The sequence below is a fragment of the Hylobates moloch genome, unplaced genomic scaffold (assembly GCF_009828535.3).
Source record: "Hylobates moloch isolate HMO894 unplaced genomic scaffold, HMol_V3 SCAFFOLD_9, whole genome shotgun sequence".
NCBI lineage: Eukaryota > Metazoa > Chordata > Mammalia > Primates > Hylobatidae > Hylobates > Hylobates moloch.
The window spans coordinates 99,958,012-99,973,394 of NW_026652284.1; the positions used below are offsets into that span (position 1 = coordinate 99,958,012).

The window sequence follows — 15,383 nt, forward strand, 5'->3', positions numbered from 1 at the left end:
TAAGAAGACTGAAATCTTCTTGATTTCTGTCAATTCAATTAAATTTCAGTTCATTGCAAAATTCTGAAAATTCTACTTGAAATCATATTTTTCTGACCACAATTATGAAACTAGAAGTCAAAACGAGAACTTTAGAAAATTCGTTAAGTATATGGAAATTAAACAACATGCTCTTGAACGCATGAACCACCAAGAAGTCAATGAAGAAATTAAAAGGGAATTTAAAAAATATGTTGAGACAAGGCTGGGTGTAGTGGTTCATGCCTGTAATCCCAATGCTTTGGGAGGTTGAGGTGGGAGGATGGCCTGTGGCCAGAAGTTCAAGACCAGCCTGGGCAAAAAAAAAATTAAATAGAAGGAAAAAAAAAGTTGAACCCCTATTTTTTTGCTAAAATAAACTGCAGATGGATTCAAGTTGGATGAAGAACGTAAACCTGAAATATAAAATTTTAAGAACATTCCAAAAAAGTGAAAGAATTATTATATAATCGTAGAATGAGGAAGATCTTTGTAACTATGATATAATATGCAAAAGCCATAAAAGATAAAGCACAATTTAAAAAAAAACAATTTCTGCAAGTCTGTATTAGATGCTACTAATTGTTTTAAAAAATCTGTACATACTGTAAAAATATATGGAAATATATATATAGACTAGTGCTGGAAAGATATATATATAATACTGTCAAAAATTACTGCCTCTGGGAAAGGAGACTGGGAGACTTAGACTGAAACTGCATTGTGTTTAATTATCTATTTCAAAAATGTGAATAAAATACCTTTTGCATTGTCTGCTCCCAGCCAGAAGCGTAAATAATCGAGAGTTCACTATAAAAAGAAGTTCCCTGGAAGAAACATCTAATATGAACATCTGATAAAGAAATAATATACATAACATAAGGTTCCTGGTACAATGCCTAGCATACAAGAGGTTCCTGAATTATAATAGCTAGCTATATTTATCAATGTCTTCCTATAACACAAGTAATTATTTTGAAATCTGTGCTTAGAATTTTCAAATTTGGGAATTCTATATATGGTATCACTATACACTCTAAAATATCCTATTTTCCAAAAATAATTTCAGTTGGACAACATTCAATTAACTGAAACTTTAAATAACTCTCATTTAGGCCCTTCAACATCTGATCTTATTCCCTTTGCACTTATACTACAGGCCAACTGCACAGCCTTCTAATACCTGAACACACCCCCTTGCTTTCCTACATACCTTTGAAGATACTGTTTCTTCTGCTGAGAGAACTTTACCCCATCTCAGCCTACTGAAATCATTCCTCCTAGTGAGGCCAGCTAAAAATCCCACCTACTCACAAAGCTCTCTGCAAAGTATGTGGACAGGTTTATTATATATACACACACAAGAAGGTAACACAAAATATAAAAAGCTACAAAGACAGAATGATCAACTTAAACAGTTATTTATTAAACAAGTTAAACACACCTAAAAGTATATTTAGAGGTCCAAGATTCAAGTATTTTTTGTCAAACTTTCTAATGATAAGAGGAATGATAAAAATTGAACAGATATAAAAAATATTCTTAAACGAATATTAAAGCACATGGAAAATTCAGAAATAAAAATAAAAACACACCATTATTCAATGAAATCAAAACATTTCATATGTGTCTTTAAATGCTTATGGTATGAGAGCCAAATTGTCTATTTCCAGGTTAATAAACAATATATAAGCTCACCTTTTTAAAGGTATCATACTTTGTGTCATACAGAAATAATTTTGGAAAGACTGTGTTGAGTGTGTAAATTGTCCACATTAAGCAAAACATATTTTACATATGAATATTTTAATTTATACTTACTGGAAAACAAAACAACTTATAATTTAAACATCTTAATTTGAAAACAATTTTGAATTTGACAGTTCTGCTAAATTCCAACATCATAACCGCCGAATGTGTTATCAAAAGATAGTTATTCAAAATTTTTTTAAAAAAGAATTGCTTCCTCAAATCTCAGTATTTTAGAGCAAAAGGAAAAATAACATATTCTTTGTTCATACACTCTGATGCTTAGTTTCTATGGTTAATACAAAAATGGTGCAATAAGGAAGAGTACTGTAGAAAAGCCTCTGTCATTTCAGTAGTTCCAAATGGTGTTATACAGTATTTCACTGGAGATAGTGGTTGCACCACAGATTTGGCAGTTGCTTCCGTATAAATCGTAACTTTGCCCCATAACATCCACCAAAGGCTTTCAAACATAATTGACTTTGGCAGTACACATGGAGACCATGATGCGAATGGGGACTGCCAGTGGATATGAGGGCTTTTATGAAAGGGAGTTTGCTCTGTGTGTGTGTTTTGGGGAGGAAACAGCGGATGAAATAGTTTATCCAGAACTACAAAACACATTTTCCTAATTAGATCCCAACTGTATAAATAATGTAAATCAAATGCTTAGAACTTAAATGAATTCAGAATTTCTGTAGGAGAGGCAAATCCTTTCCCCCCTCCCTTTTATCATTGTTCACAGAGGACAAAGCTTTAGTTATATACATTCTTCTGGACATGGAAGGAAAGGTCTCTTTGTCCCCTTCTCAGTCTGAAAGGGAAGGAGAACGAATAGACCTGCCACTGGCAGGGCTGGAGAAAGTGAAAGGATCCTTGTCCTTTTCTTTACTGTCATGCTTATGCTTGTGTTTGTGCTTATGTTTGTGCTTCTTCTTCTTTTTCTTGTGCTCATGGTGATGGTGGTGATGGTGGTCACTGTGTTTGGAGGCTGTAGATTCCTTAGTAAAGACTGAGAGTGGAGCACTTGCCACTGGATGCATACTCATCTCCATAGGTGCTTGTTCTTTACCTTCAAGATTAAAAATACCCAAATGAATTCCTGCTGATGATAAGGAAAGCCAGACTAAAGAAAGAGGAAGCTGATGACAGTATGTAAAGAGGGATTCCTAAGTTTTTATCACTTCTATCAGGAATGGGAGAAGTATCTAAATAAGACATGTAATTAGTTACACACAGAGTTTTTCAGCATCGTGGCCAGGAAGTTGAATATATAGTTCCTTATAGTCTATACAAATTTGGCCATATACCAGTGTGTTATCAAATCATCTTTTAAAAATTAATATTTTCTAAGTATTATGAAAAAAACAATATTACACATGGTGTTACAGGTTAAGACCCACACCGGGTCTGGGCGCGGTGGCTCACTCCTGTAATCCCAGCACTTTGGGAGGCCAAAGTGGGTGGATTACTTGAGGTCAGGAGTTCGAAACCAGCCTGGCCAACGTGGTGAAACTCCATCTTACCAAAAATACAAAAATTAGCCACGCATGGTGGCAGGCGCCTGTAATCCCAGGTACTCGGGAGGCTAAGGTAGGAGAATCACTTGAACCTGAGAGGCCGAGGTTGCAGTGAGCTGAGATCGTGCCACTGCACTCCAGCCTGGGTGACAGAGTGAGACTCCATCTTAATAAACAAACAAAAAACGACCAACATTGGTCAATGAAAACATAACTCACTCAATTACATTTCTGCTCTAAGGTATGGGGGAGGGGAAGATGACAGTACAGTTGACCCCTGAACAACATGGGTTTGAACTGCATGAGCCCATTTATATGTGGACTTTTTTTGTTTTTAACCAAACGCAGATTGAAAATACAGATTTGAAGGATGCAAAACCTGCATATAGATAGAAGAGCTGGTTTTTCATATGGGCTGACTGCAGGACTTGAGTATGCATGGATTTTCGTATACCAGGGAGGGGTCTTGGAACTAATCCCCCCTGCATATACCAAAGGATGACTCTATTTTCTTTGTGCCATCTGAAGAACAACTGATATACACATAAACATGCTATTCTAGCTACTGATAATGGTATCTCGTGAAAATAAAACATTTGTATAGCTCCTTAAGACAATTTCTAGGGATAGACAAATGAACTCTAAGAAGATTCAGAACACACAGATTAAGAAACCCAGAAAAGGTGGGGAGTCTATAAAGGGAACATCTGTCTCTCTACACAGATGAGAGTAGTGTCAGTACAAAGAAAGAAACAGAATTAGCAGGCCCATACTCTAGACTAGGTTGTCCTGTTAGCCTTTAGCTATACTTCATCTCTCTGGGCCTAGTTCATCATCTAAAAATCTAGATCAAATGTCCTCAAAGGCTCTCTAGAGTTTTAACATTCTATCCGTCTAGGAATCTATAATAGTAGTTCTCCAACTCTAGTGTACAGATTTGTTTTCCTCCAGACCCACAGGCCTATAATCCTTGGACCATACTCTGAGAAACAAATCTCTCTCTATATTTATAGGTTAATGGTATTGCTTTACATGCAGCCAACTTAAGCCTAAGATTCATTTCAGATTCCCTCCCTTCCAGAGCTACGTGGTTACCAAATCTTGTTGATTCTCATAAGTATCTCTTAAATCTGCCCCCCCCCGCCCCACCATCCTAATCCTGTCTGCAACTGTATTAATTCAGACCACCCCACCTCATCTGGATTACGGGTACTAGTATTATAGATACTAGGTACTAGTCTCCTCCTAGTCACTAAGGTTTCTCTGCCTGAAGTAGCTTATGGGTTAAGTGTCTAATGTATATATAGTTCACAGCAGTGGTTCTCAGAACACCAGGGGTGATTTTGCCCCCAAAGGGTTACTTGGCAATGTTCAGAGACATTTTGTTACTGACATCCTAAGAGTAGAGGCCAGAGATGCTGGCAAACATCTTAAAATGCACAAGACACCCCTATACCCCCAACAAAGAATTATGCCTAAAATGTCAACAGTGTCCAGGATGGGAAACCCTGCTGCATCATGGTCTTCCTAAACAAAGCTGCTTTTTATCTGCTTAAAAACCCAATTGGTTCTACTGACAGTACAAAAGATAAACTCCTTGGACTTTAGTGCAGGAATTTCTGAAAAAATATTATATATATATTAATCCAAACTAGCTAAAAAAAAGGCTTTTCACTAATAGATTTCAATGTAGTTTCTTTTTTTAAAAAAGTAAATTTCTCAGCACTAATTTTGATCCAAACCAGCCCCCAAATCATGGTTTTCACCAAAACAGACATCACCACAGAAGCTTTCTAAAAATTACATTGCAGTACTAATTTTATTTATTGACAGTTCATAATCTGTCCTGAAGTTACCTTTCCAGCCTTCCATTCTTCCTTTCTATATACTACTCTAAGCTAAACCTTTCATAACACTGTGTATTTCTAAATGCTATTCCCTATGCTTGAGATGTCCTTCCTTCCTTATTTCTTGTCTAACTGATATACTCATTTAACAAACATCAGAAACTATATTGGAACTGGGGAATATATTGATAAACTAGACAGATATCAGCCCTCCTCCCTCCTAGGAGCTTACAGACTAGCAAAGAAGAAATAAATTGAGTAAGTGAACCTGAGTAATAAAAAGGCAAAACATAAAGTGAAACAGGAGCACAACAGGGCACTTAAATTAGTTGGGGGAAGAGGGGGATTAGAGAGGCAAAGTTCTCCAGGAAAGTAATGGTTAAGCTGCAACCTGAAGGAAGAGATAAGGAAACAAAGAACATTTTAGTCTCTTCAATAGTTTAAAACCTAATTCAAATGTTTCTTTAGAAAGTTTTCTTCAAATTTCCCAAAGGAACTGGTTCCTTCATGTTTCCACAGCATAATACAGATAAGGGAATTAAGTCAGAGAGAGATTTGCCCAAGGTGGTACTTAGGCAGGTCTGAGCTACAAATCTAAAGAGCCTGACTCCAGAGTCTTACTCTTAACCATGATGCTACAGTGTCCATCTACACCAAGATGGACTGCTGTATTTCTTTTGTCTTTGAGTCTCTTCCATTAAACTGATAGCCTCTTGAGGACAGGAAGTTTGTCTTTTTCATCTTTGTGTCCCAACATATAGCACAGTATCTTTCATCCCCTAACCCGCCCCCTCTAACAAAGCTTGTTAAATGAATGAATGAATGAATGAATATAACAGAATTATACAGTTGTGCTTCTTTTTAAATGTCAGGTGAACTTAGTCCAACTAAATATAACTTGAAGGTCACTGATTTTGAGGAGAGAAGAATAATGCACAAAAAGTATTATAGCTCATCCATTCAAGTGGTATTTGACTCCTGTACTTCCTCTGTCAGGCACTGCTCCAATATTTTAGAACATGTGAACAAATCAAAGTTTCTGTGCTCACAGATTATTCACATTTTAGTATCCCAAAATTCTATTTCTTATATTCATGATCTTTGTAATAAGGCCAACACTAATACTAAAGTAAAAGCTAAATGTATTATTTATATATACAGGCAAGTTTGGAGAACTGTATCTTCTGTAATAATTGGTACCCAGATATTCTTTAAAAGAACAAAAATATTGAGATTATCTGATTTAGTTTCAGCCATATATGCTACCATATTTTAATTCAGATTTTAATACATAAATTGCATGAATATGTTCCTGATTCTATAAATATGGGAAAATAGGCCAATACCTAACAGAATACACAGGCGGATGATAAGAAGTAGTAAGAAGCTTTAAAGTCTCATGAACAAATTCCTTTAGCTTCCATCTCATTATTTAATCATTCTATATCAACAGACTTTGCAGCTTTCCTGTTGGTTGTCTGCACTCTTGGAAGCTTGAGGTTCTCTTCTGCATTTCAGAGAAGAGAGAAGTTTTATCATTTAATCCTAAACACCTACCAAACTACTTGGATTGCAGAAAGCCAAACATTATGTTGGAACCTGTACTTCTCAGCACAGGCAACTGCCTAATGGGCAACTGAGCATTTGTAGGTGTAATCTTTCAAAAGAATACTTACAACCACTTCAAAAGTGAATCCAATTTTTTGTCTAGACAGTGACCTTACACTTTGCATTAAAGAAATATTGGTAATAAATCTTGCATTTGTCTTGAGATACATGAAGTCTACTAAGAAGACAATGGATTAGTTAGCACAAAGGACAAAGGAGTTAGAAACCAGGGCTCCTAGGACAAATGGCTAATTCCAGGTCTATGGCAGAATATTTACAAGGTGAGCTTGAAACGCAGGGTCTAACTGCAAGGAAGTTAAAATTTTGTCAAATGAACTCAGTCCAAAGATGGAACAAATTGAATACTGATAAGGACAATAATTGTGATAGACAGAAAATGACTGCTCACCATTGGAGATTGCTAGGCAACAACTCATTATTTTGAAAATTATTAAATACATAGAAGAATTAAGCATTTTATCTGTGTTTTCCTAGACTTATACCACTGGGTAATAGTAAATGAGGAGAAATTTAGCTTTATAGAAGTAATCCAGCTTATAAATAAAAATGAAAGTATAAACTGAAATATCACTATCTTGCAACTTAATGAATTAAGGAATCTAGGTTGAACATCTATAGTGGTTAACCTCAAAAAGTCGACCAGACATTGTATGCTTCCAGACTAAAGAACACACACCCTCTATAAACCTGAATCCAATTAGAATTCTAGATACAACTACAAATTTACAGAAACTAGAGAACTTAACATGTTAATTATATCATGGGTATAAAATTAATAAAATACAGACTTGAAAAGTACAGAACAAAACCTAGTTTCTTTAACAAATACATTGTAAGAGAGGAAAAGAAAAGAGGTATGAGTTGGAAACATTAGAATAAAAAGTACAGAACAAAATCCTGGCTTCTTTAACAAATACATTGTAAGGGAGGAAAAGAAAAGAGGTATGAACTGGAAATGTTAGATTCAAAAAGATATAAAGGCTATATCAGCCAACTGCAATGTGGACCTTATGTGGATACTGATTTAAACAAATAAATTGTTAAAAACAAAAATAAATAACGGCATTTAGAGTCAATTGAAACTTAAACAGTGACTGGATATTTAATGATATAAAAGAATTAGTAAGTTTTTTAGGTGTAACATTACTGTGGTTATGACTTTTTAATGTGCTACCTTTTACAGATACATACTAATTTATGAATAAAATTATACGATATTTGGGATTCACTTCAAAATAATTCAGAAGGGTAGAAATGGGTAAGATTAAATAAGACTGACCATGAACCAATTATTGTTGAAGCTGAGTAACAGATACAGGGGCCTCATTATACTTGTCTAACTACTTCACAGTTCTCTATAATAAAGCTTTTTTCTTTTTCTTTCCTTTTTTTTTTTTTTTTTGAGACAGAGTCTCGCTCTGTCGCCCAGGCTGGAGTGCAGTGGCATGATTTCGGCTTACTACAACCTCCGCCTCCCAGGTTCAAGAGATTCTCCTGCCTCAGCCTCCTGAGTAGCTGGGATTACAGGTGCGTACCACCATGCCTGGATAATTTTTGTATTTTTAGTAAAAGCGGGATTTCACCATGTTGGCCAGGCTGGTCTTGAACTCCTGACCTCAAATGATCCAGCCACCTTGGCCTCCCAAAGTGCTGGGATTACAGGCGTGAGCCACTGTGCCTGGCCTAAAGCTTTTTTTTAAAGGAGAAATTAAAGCAATCTGGCAATACCATGAATGTGTTACATGCCTATATTCCTTTAGAAAGTTTTCTAGAAATTTAATGCCATTAATATGCTCATGCATATGTGAAAAGACACATACACAAATATATTAATTGGCAGTAACAGGAGAACAAATGATCTATGCTACCCTATCATCACCAACAACCTTTAGCTCTTAAGTTTTCACTTATACTATAAACTATAATTGCATACTATATACTATAATTGAATATTAAGTATACTATATATATACAGTTGTATATATATATATAGTATGTTTTATTCTCTCTCTATAGAGAGAATATATGTTTATACATTCGTTTTCTCTCTCTATATATGTACGTATATATGTTTTGCTTATTATCTATCTTTCCTAAATAACGTTTACCAGCTCTAATCTAAGGTGGTAAGAAAGCGTAATTTCCTTATAATCAGATTTGGGACACACACAAGTTTACTTTCATAGGAGCATAATGAGGTCATCTATAGAACTCTATCAAGACAATACATATATTACCATCCCTTGATACAAACATTTACACACATAATTTCACATATCCTTTCAGGGATTTACAAGACGCCTGCTAAATTGTCCATTCACAGGCACGACTCATCTTTAGGCTAATAAAAGTCCTTTTAGTAACCTGAAATACATGTCACTCTTCTAAACAACGAATATATCAGAGAAAAGAGATACATTTAATTCACAATAAAAAAAATTTTCCTATTTCATGTTATATGGAAAGAACAAAAGAGATGTTCAGAGTTGTATTGTTCTACTCAATGTAAAATCTTTCCTGGAGACCAAATAAAATGCACCATGGATAAGGGTTAGCTGCAGTCAAGTTAACAAATGTAAAACAAACAGAAAGAGGTACTTAACGTAAGTCTAATGTGGAAGCTTTTCAGCCCATGTGATGAAAGTGCTGATAAGAAACCGTGAATAATCTAATTCTAGTAAATTCATTCGCCTTAGGTATATGTTTAAATTCAACATAAAACCTGCAGTTTTTATTAGGAAAGGTGTAAGTTCTGTTCTTCAGATTGTTTAGATCACTGTAAAAAAATGTGAAATTATATCATTATAATTTAAGGATAAAAAAATCAAAGTCTGTTTTTCATACCGGTTTCAAAAGAAAGACCTCTAGGGCAAGCTCTCAAGCTTTAAAGAAGTTTTTTTTTTTTTTAAATTAAAAAATTTACCAGAATTGTGTTTTTCTGACTTATGCAAGAAGGCATTACATAATACTGCAGCCCTAGCTAGGCAGCTACAGAAACTCTCCGCTTCTTTCCCACAAAAACCACTAGGGAATTCCCTTGCTCCTTGTTCCCCTTGCCCCGCCTCTCCTCTCCAGCACTGCAATCCCTACAGCAACCTGGGAGACAGTCCAGTCACCTCAAGCTCTGCAGTAATAGACAGGGAGCTGCTGTGGTGAGAAGGGAGAGAATATTGTACGTTCATCCCTATCACCACGGGAACCATAATGGCCATTTCTTTATATCCCCTTCCTTACCTCAGGAAAAGGAAAATAAATAATAAAGTAATGAAGGAAAATACTCTTGCCATTTCTCCCTTCTCATCCCAGTGGCTTAATCTAACATCCACATATGATCCTGCCCTAAAATATTCTACTATCAAACGCAAGGAAAGGGAAAACTGGGGAAGCAAGGTTAAAAAGTAAACCATAATGTGTCCTCTACTTAAAAGTTTCTGTCTCTTCTTTAAACCCATATTCTTTTTCTATCCCTCCTAGACAAGGTCTGTAACACATTCCAGATCTCAATTATCATCTGGCTCCTTGGCTCTAAGGGGGCCATCTAGGACTTCATCTCAGCTCATGAATAAAATAAAATAATAAAATAAAATAAAAAGCAGAGGCCGGAAACTCAAAAGCCTTGGCCTGAGGAACAGCATAAATGAGTAAACAGACTACTGGGTGCAGCATAAGAGATCACACGCCTTACTAAAAGGGCGCCTCACACTTTTTCAAGAAAAGCTAGAAACCCAGAATTGCTTTTTTGCTTTGTTTCCTGAATGTCTCCATCAGAGTAAAAGGAAATCCATATTTTTATGTGTAACCTCTTCATTTTTAGTTATCTAGTTCAAAAACTTTTGTGAGACTTATAGGAAGATGTCTCAGCTTGATGAACTGGATATAGGCCAAAGAACCTCATTTGTGACCTCTAATCTAGAATCCCTAGAGACTGAAGAGAGGTCACAGCTTCCCTCACCAGTGCTGTCTCCCTCCTAAACCCGCAACTCTCAACCCCAAGAAAGGTGGCTGCCATGGTAAGAGATCTTCAGCTCCTGCTGGGAGGCAGGAAGAGAAGAAATTCCTTTTTCACTGCCAATTTGACTTGACTTGGGTTAGGCTAAAGTTGTGCTTCCCACATCCCAAAAGTTGGAGTTCTGAGTGAATCTTCTCACAGAAACGTTGACACACACAAGGGCTAGGTTTGATATTTGTATTCTTGATGTATGGTAGGAGTTGTAAGGCTTTTGTTGGCTAGTTTGGGAAAGTTACTTAACAAATACAACAATGTCGCCAGGCCTGGTGGCTCACACCTGTGATCCTAGCACTTTGGGAGGCTGAGGCTGGTGATCACTTGAGGCCAGGAGTTTGAGACGAGCCTGGCCAATATGGTGAAATCCTGTCTCTACTAAAAAAAAAAAAAAAAAAAAATTAGCCGGGTGTGGTGATGCATGCCTGTCATCCCAGCTACTTAGGAAGCTGAGGCACGAGAATCACTTGAACCCAGGAGGTGGAGGTTGCAGTGAGCCAAGATCGCACCACTGCACTCCAGCCTGGGTGACAGAGCGAGACTGTCTCAAAAAAAAAAAAAAAGAAAAGAAAAGAAGAAGAAGAAAAAACTACTAATAGAAAAACTGCATTCAAAATTCCAGAACAAATATATTTACAAATAAACCTTCAAAACACTATTATTTGTAAAATGAAGGTTTTCTACATTCTTGTAATATCACTGTTGAATTTTAAGACTTGCTCAGTGACCTCAGAGTACTGAATAGCAAAAACACATTTAAAGGAAATTACAGCCACATTAAAGAATATATTCAAAGTTAAGATTACTAGATCAGTCCATCTAACTGGTATACATTTTTGCCTCATGCCAAGAAAGGACCCTACACTAATAGCAGCCAAAACTCAAATGTTAATGCATTCCTATTCCCCACCATTAGGGCTGTGTTTCTTTCTCCCCAGTCTTCCCATATGATGCCATGAGAACTAAAAGCCTATAAAGAAAGACCTGAAAAAAAGTGAAAATGTATTTTTAAAAGCAATAAGGAACAATGATAAAAAGGCACACTGGTAGGCACAAAAAAAGTGTTCAGATTTGCTTCTACATAGGTTAATGTGCCACACCCCTAAGAAAAACCAAATGTATTCTGACTCTTTTTGGAACAGAAATTGATTAGACTCTTGGAAATTCAGAGAGAATTTTTTTTTAAAGGTAAGCAGAAGCATCATCCTCAAACTGTATGAAGGAGTTTGAAATTCTCTAAGCTTCATAATTTTTAAAAATGTAGAAAATTATTTACATCTAGTAAAATTTCAAAATTACACCAAAACCAAAAACAAAACCAAAAGAACACAAAAAATCAGGAAGGGCCAAGAAATATCAAAACTCACTCATTAAAGTAAGTGCAAAAGTCCCCAGCTGATTTACTTCTGAAACATATTTTAGGTGAATCTATTCCAATAAATGCACAGAACACACAAAGAACAGTAAGCAATCAACAGTCTGGGGTCTCAACATCAAAACAGTTTAACGCGCTGCTTTTGTTTGAAGTCCCCTATTAATAACAGTTGATTTGTAAGCTCCTCAAAGCAATAAACAGCACTCTTTAAAATATCAGATAAAACATAATTTATATAAGCAAAGTCCATCAACTGGAATATAATCAGAAGTTCACAGATTGTAAAGTCTGTCTACTTCTGGAAAAACTATTCTTTAAAAATGATTTTGTTTATGTATCTTGTTTTTTCACTCCCTGTTCCTTCAGAATTTGAGGACTGAATCTGTTTCACGGTAGTTCATCAGCATCAAATGTTTGCACTTCATTTGGATTATAATCCCCTCTTTGTAAGTGATGAAACAGAATAAGCAGAAAACAATGTGAAACAGAATAGGTAACAAACACAGCTGAATTAAATTACTTTTCACAAACTTGAGCCCAATTACTGTGAAATGATATAAGAGAATATAGCATCAAGTCTTCAGGAATGAATCACCAATTATATACATGAGTGGGGGATAAGTGGTTGATTTTTTATTTTATGCGTTTATATCTTTTTTTATAAAGGTACAAATTAGATGGTTTCTATTGAAGTTGGCATTTGTCATAATATTCTTAGAAAAAGCATGGCAAAGAAAGAGCAAAATGTTCATTATAATTACATGGCATTATGTTTTAAATTATCTTTAAATGGCATATGGGGGATAATTTTTTTCCTCACCTAATTTTCTTTTATTTCCAAGTTTTCTACAATAGGAATACATTACTTTTGAAAAAGAAAAGTCTATTTTAAAATAGTCTTTAAAGTTAGATAATATAAGCTCAATGTATTACAAGAAAAGCCAAGTCCTAAGATCTGTATTTTTAAAGGGTTTTTTAAAGTTGATGAAGTAACTCTATTACATTTATAGATTTGTTCTTGAACAAAATAACATTAATTCTGATTAATTATTGTTACCTGTTCCCTTCCGTGTAAGTTCCAAACTCCACTGGGGCTTTGTGGTGGGTGTGCTGTCACAGCCTGCTGAGTGCTGGGGTATTAAAGCAGATCGGGAGCTAGCTGGCCGATATTTTGAGAGCCCTAAAATGCCAAACAAGAGAAAAAAGAGGGATTTATTTCCTTGTTTCCCAAAAGAAAAAAAAAGGCTGACAGGTTTTTATAAGCTAGCCTCAAAGAAGCAATTCATCCACAGTAAAATTCTAACAATTGAAAGAATACTAGCTGGGTGGAGTGGCTGACATCTTTAATCCCAATGCTTTGGGAGGCTGAGGAGGGAGGATCACTTGAGGCCAGGAGTTCAAGACCGGCCTAGCCATCATACTATACTGAGACCACATCTCTACTACAAAAACTAAATAAATAAATAAAATCAGCCAGGTATGGTGGTGTGTATCTGTGGTCCTAGCTACTTGGGAGGCTGAGGTGGGAGGATGTATTGAGCCCAGGAGTTCAAGGTTGCAGTCAGCTATAATCATGCCACTGCAATCTAGCCTGGGCCACTAAGCAAGACTCTGTGTCTTTAGAAGAAAAAAAAAACTATTTTAAAACTACTAAAAATCTCGTTTAATTTAATCCTTTGTCATGGTTCCTGTAAGCTTAAATCTGTGTAGAATAAGCATTCAAGAGAGACAATAAGCTTGAATGACTTGCTGAACATATAAATTAAACCCTGTATTCTGGGGCAGGAACCTTTCATATTTTTAATTATTTATGTGGAACTCTGTATACAGTAGTTTGCCCAGCCCCCCCACCAAATTTTGGTAACAAATACCATTATAAAATTTACTCAACAAATAGATCCAAAATAGTTTAGGGATTACAAAAGACATTTAAAACAGAAAATGGTCTAATTGTGTAACGTGAACAGCATTGTGGTGGAATCTGGAGATTGAGGTTTTGATTCCAAACTTATCAAAAATTCAGAAATACGTTCTGAGTAAGATATTTTATCTCTTTGTGTCTTAATTCCTTCACTTGTCACATTCCTTCACTTGTCCTAAGATTTTGTCTAGCCCTTAGTTGGCCACTACCTGGGTATGTCATCTAGGGGAAGTCACTTAGCATCTCTGTACTTGTCTACTTAAATGGACAGAATAGATAAAATAACTGTTAAGCTTCAACTATAAAACCCAAAGAATTCATGACCTATCAGTCTTCAAATGTATCTTAGATTCATGTCCTACCTGCAGCAAGTTCTCAAATTCTAGTAGCTCATCTTAGATTACTAGATAATGAAAAAATAATTCAGGTCTCAAAAATAAAATTAAAACAAAAAGCCAAATAAAAAGCAAAGCAACAGGAGTAATAAGGTCTTTAGCACAAATGTAACATGTTAAAAACAACAGAGAAAAAAATCTCATTCAAATGTAAACATCCTAAAATACAACCACCACGGGCAATGAAAAGGATTTTCAAACAAAAAAAACAGAAACATTACCCAGAAAAAAAAGAGACAAACAGTCATACCCATAATAGAAGAAATGCATTAAAAAGTAAACCTGGAAGGGCGCGGCAGTTCACGCCTATAATCCCCACACTTTGGGAGGCCAAGGCAGGCGAATCACTTGAGGTCAGGAGTTTGAGTCCAGCCTGGCCAACATGGCAAAACCCCGTCTCTACTAAAAATATAAAAATTAGCTGGGCCTGGTGGTGTGCACCTGTAGTCCCAGCTACTTGGGAGGCTGAGGCAAGAGAATCGCTTGAACCCTGGAGGCAAAGGCTGCAGTTAGCAGAGATGGCACTACCACACTCTAGCCTGGGCAACAGAGTGAGACTCCATCTTAAAAAATAATTTAAAAACCCCAAAAAACAAAAACAGTAAACCTGAGTTATTTTACAGTTACTCTAAAAGTTCTGAATTATTACACTGATGACAAGTGCTATGACAGATAATTACCATAAATGAAAATTAATGAATTACAACTTATACACCAGTAAGAATTTTAGAAACATAATGCTGAGTAAAAAAAAGCAAGTCATGTTATACCATTTCTTAAAAAATTCAAAAAACAAGTGCAACTAAACATACAGGATCACATACCTATGTGGAACACTACAAAGAAAAGCAACAGAATGAAATTAAGAAAAAAAAAAAGAAAATGCAATATAGTAGTTACTTGTAGTGGAAAGGCAGGAGAACAGG

At 35.7% G+C, this 15,383-nt stretch overlaps 1 protein-coding gene across 3 annotated transcripts in view; it reads right to left on the minus strand.

Annotated features, from left to right (window-relative positions):
- The window catches only part of TAF2 (TATA-box binding protein associated factor 2), a 113,856-nt gene that overhangs the window by 9,384 nt on the left and 89,089 nt on the right, over positions 1 to 15,383 (minus strand). For 2 of the 3 annotated variants that reach the window (XM_058444596.1, XM_058444595.1), the window contains 2 exons: positions 13,199 to 13,321; positions 2,294 to 2,839 (listed from right to left, as the gene is read on the minus strand). In XM_058444596.1, coding sequence (XP_058300579.1) covers positions 2,577 to 2,839; positions 13,199 to 13,321 — 386 coding nt within the window. In that variant the 3' untranslated portion in view covers positions 2,294 to 2,576. Of the gene's footprint in view, positions 1 to 2,293; positions 2,840 to 13,198; positions 13,322 to 15,383 lie in introns of those variants that run through there. The other variant, XM_058444597.1, reaches the window with a different exon arrangement.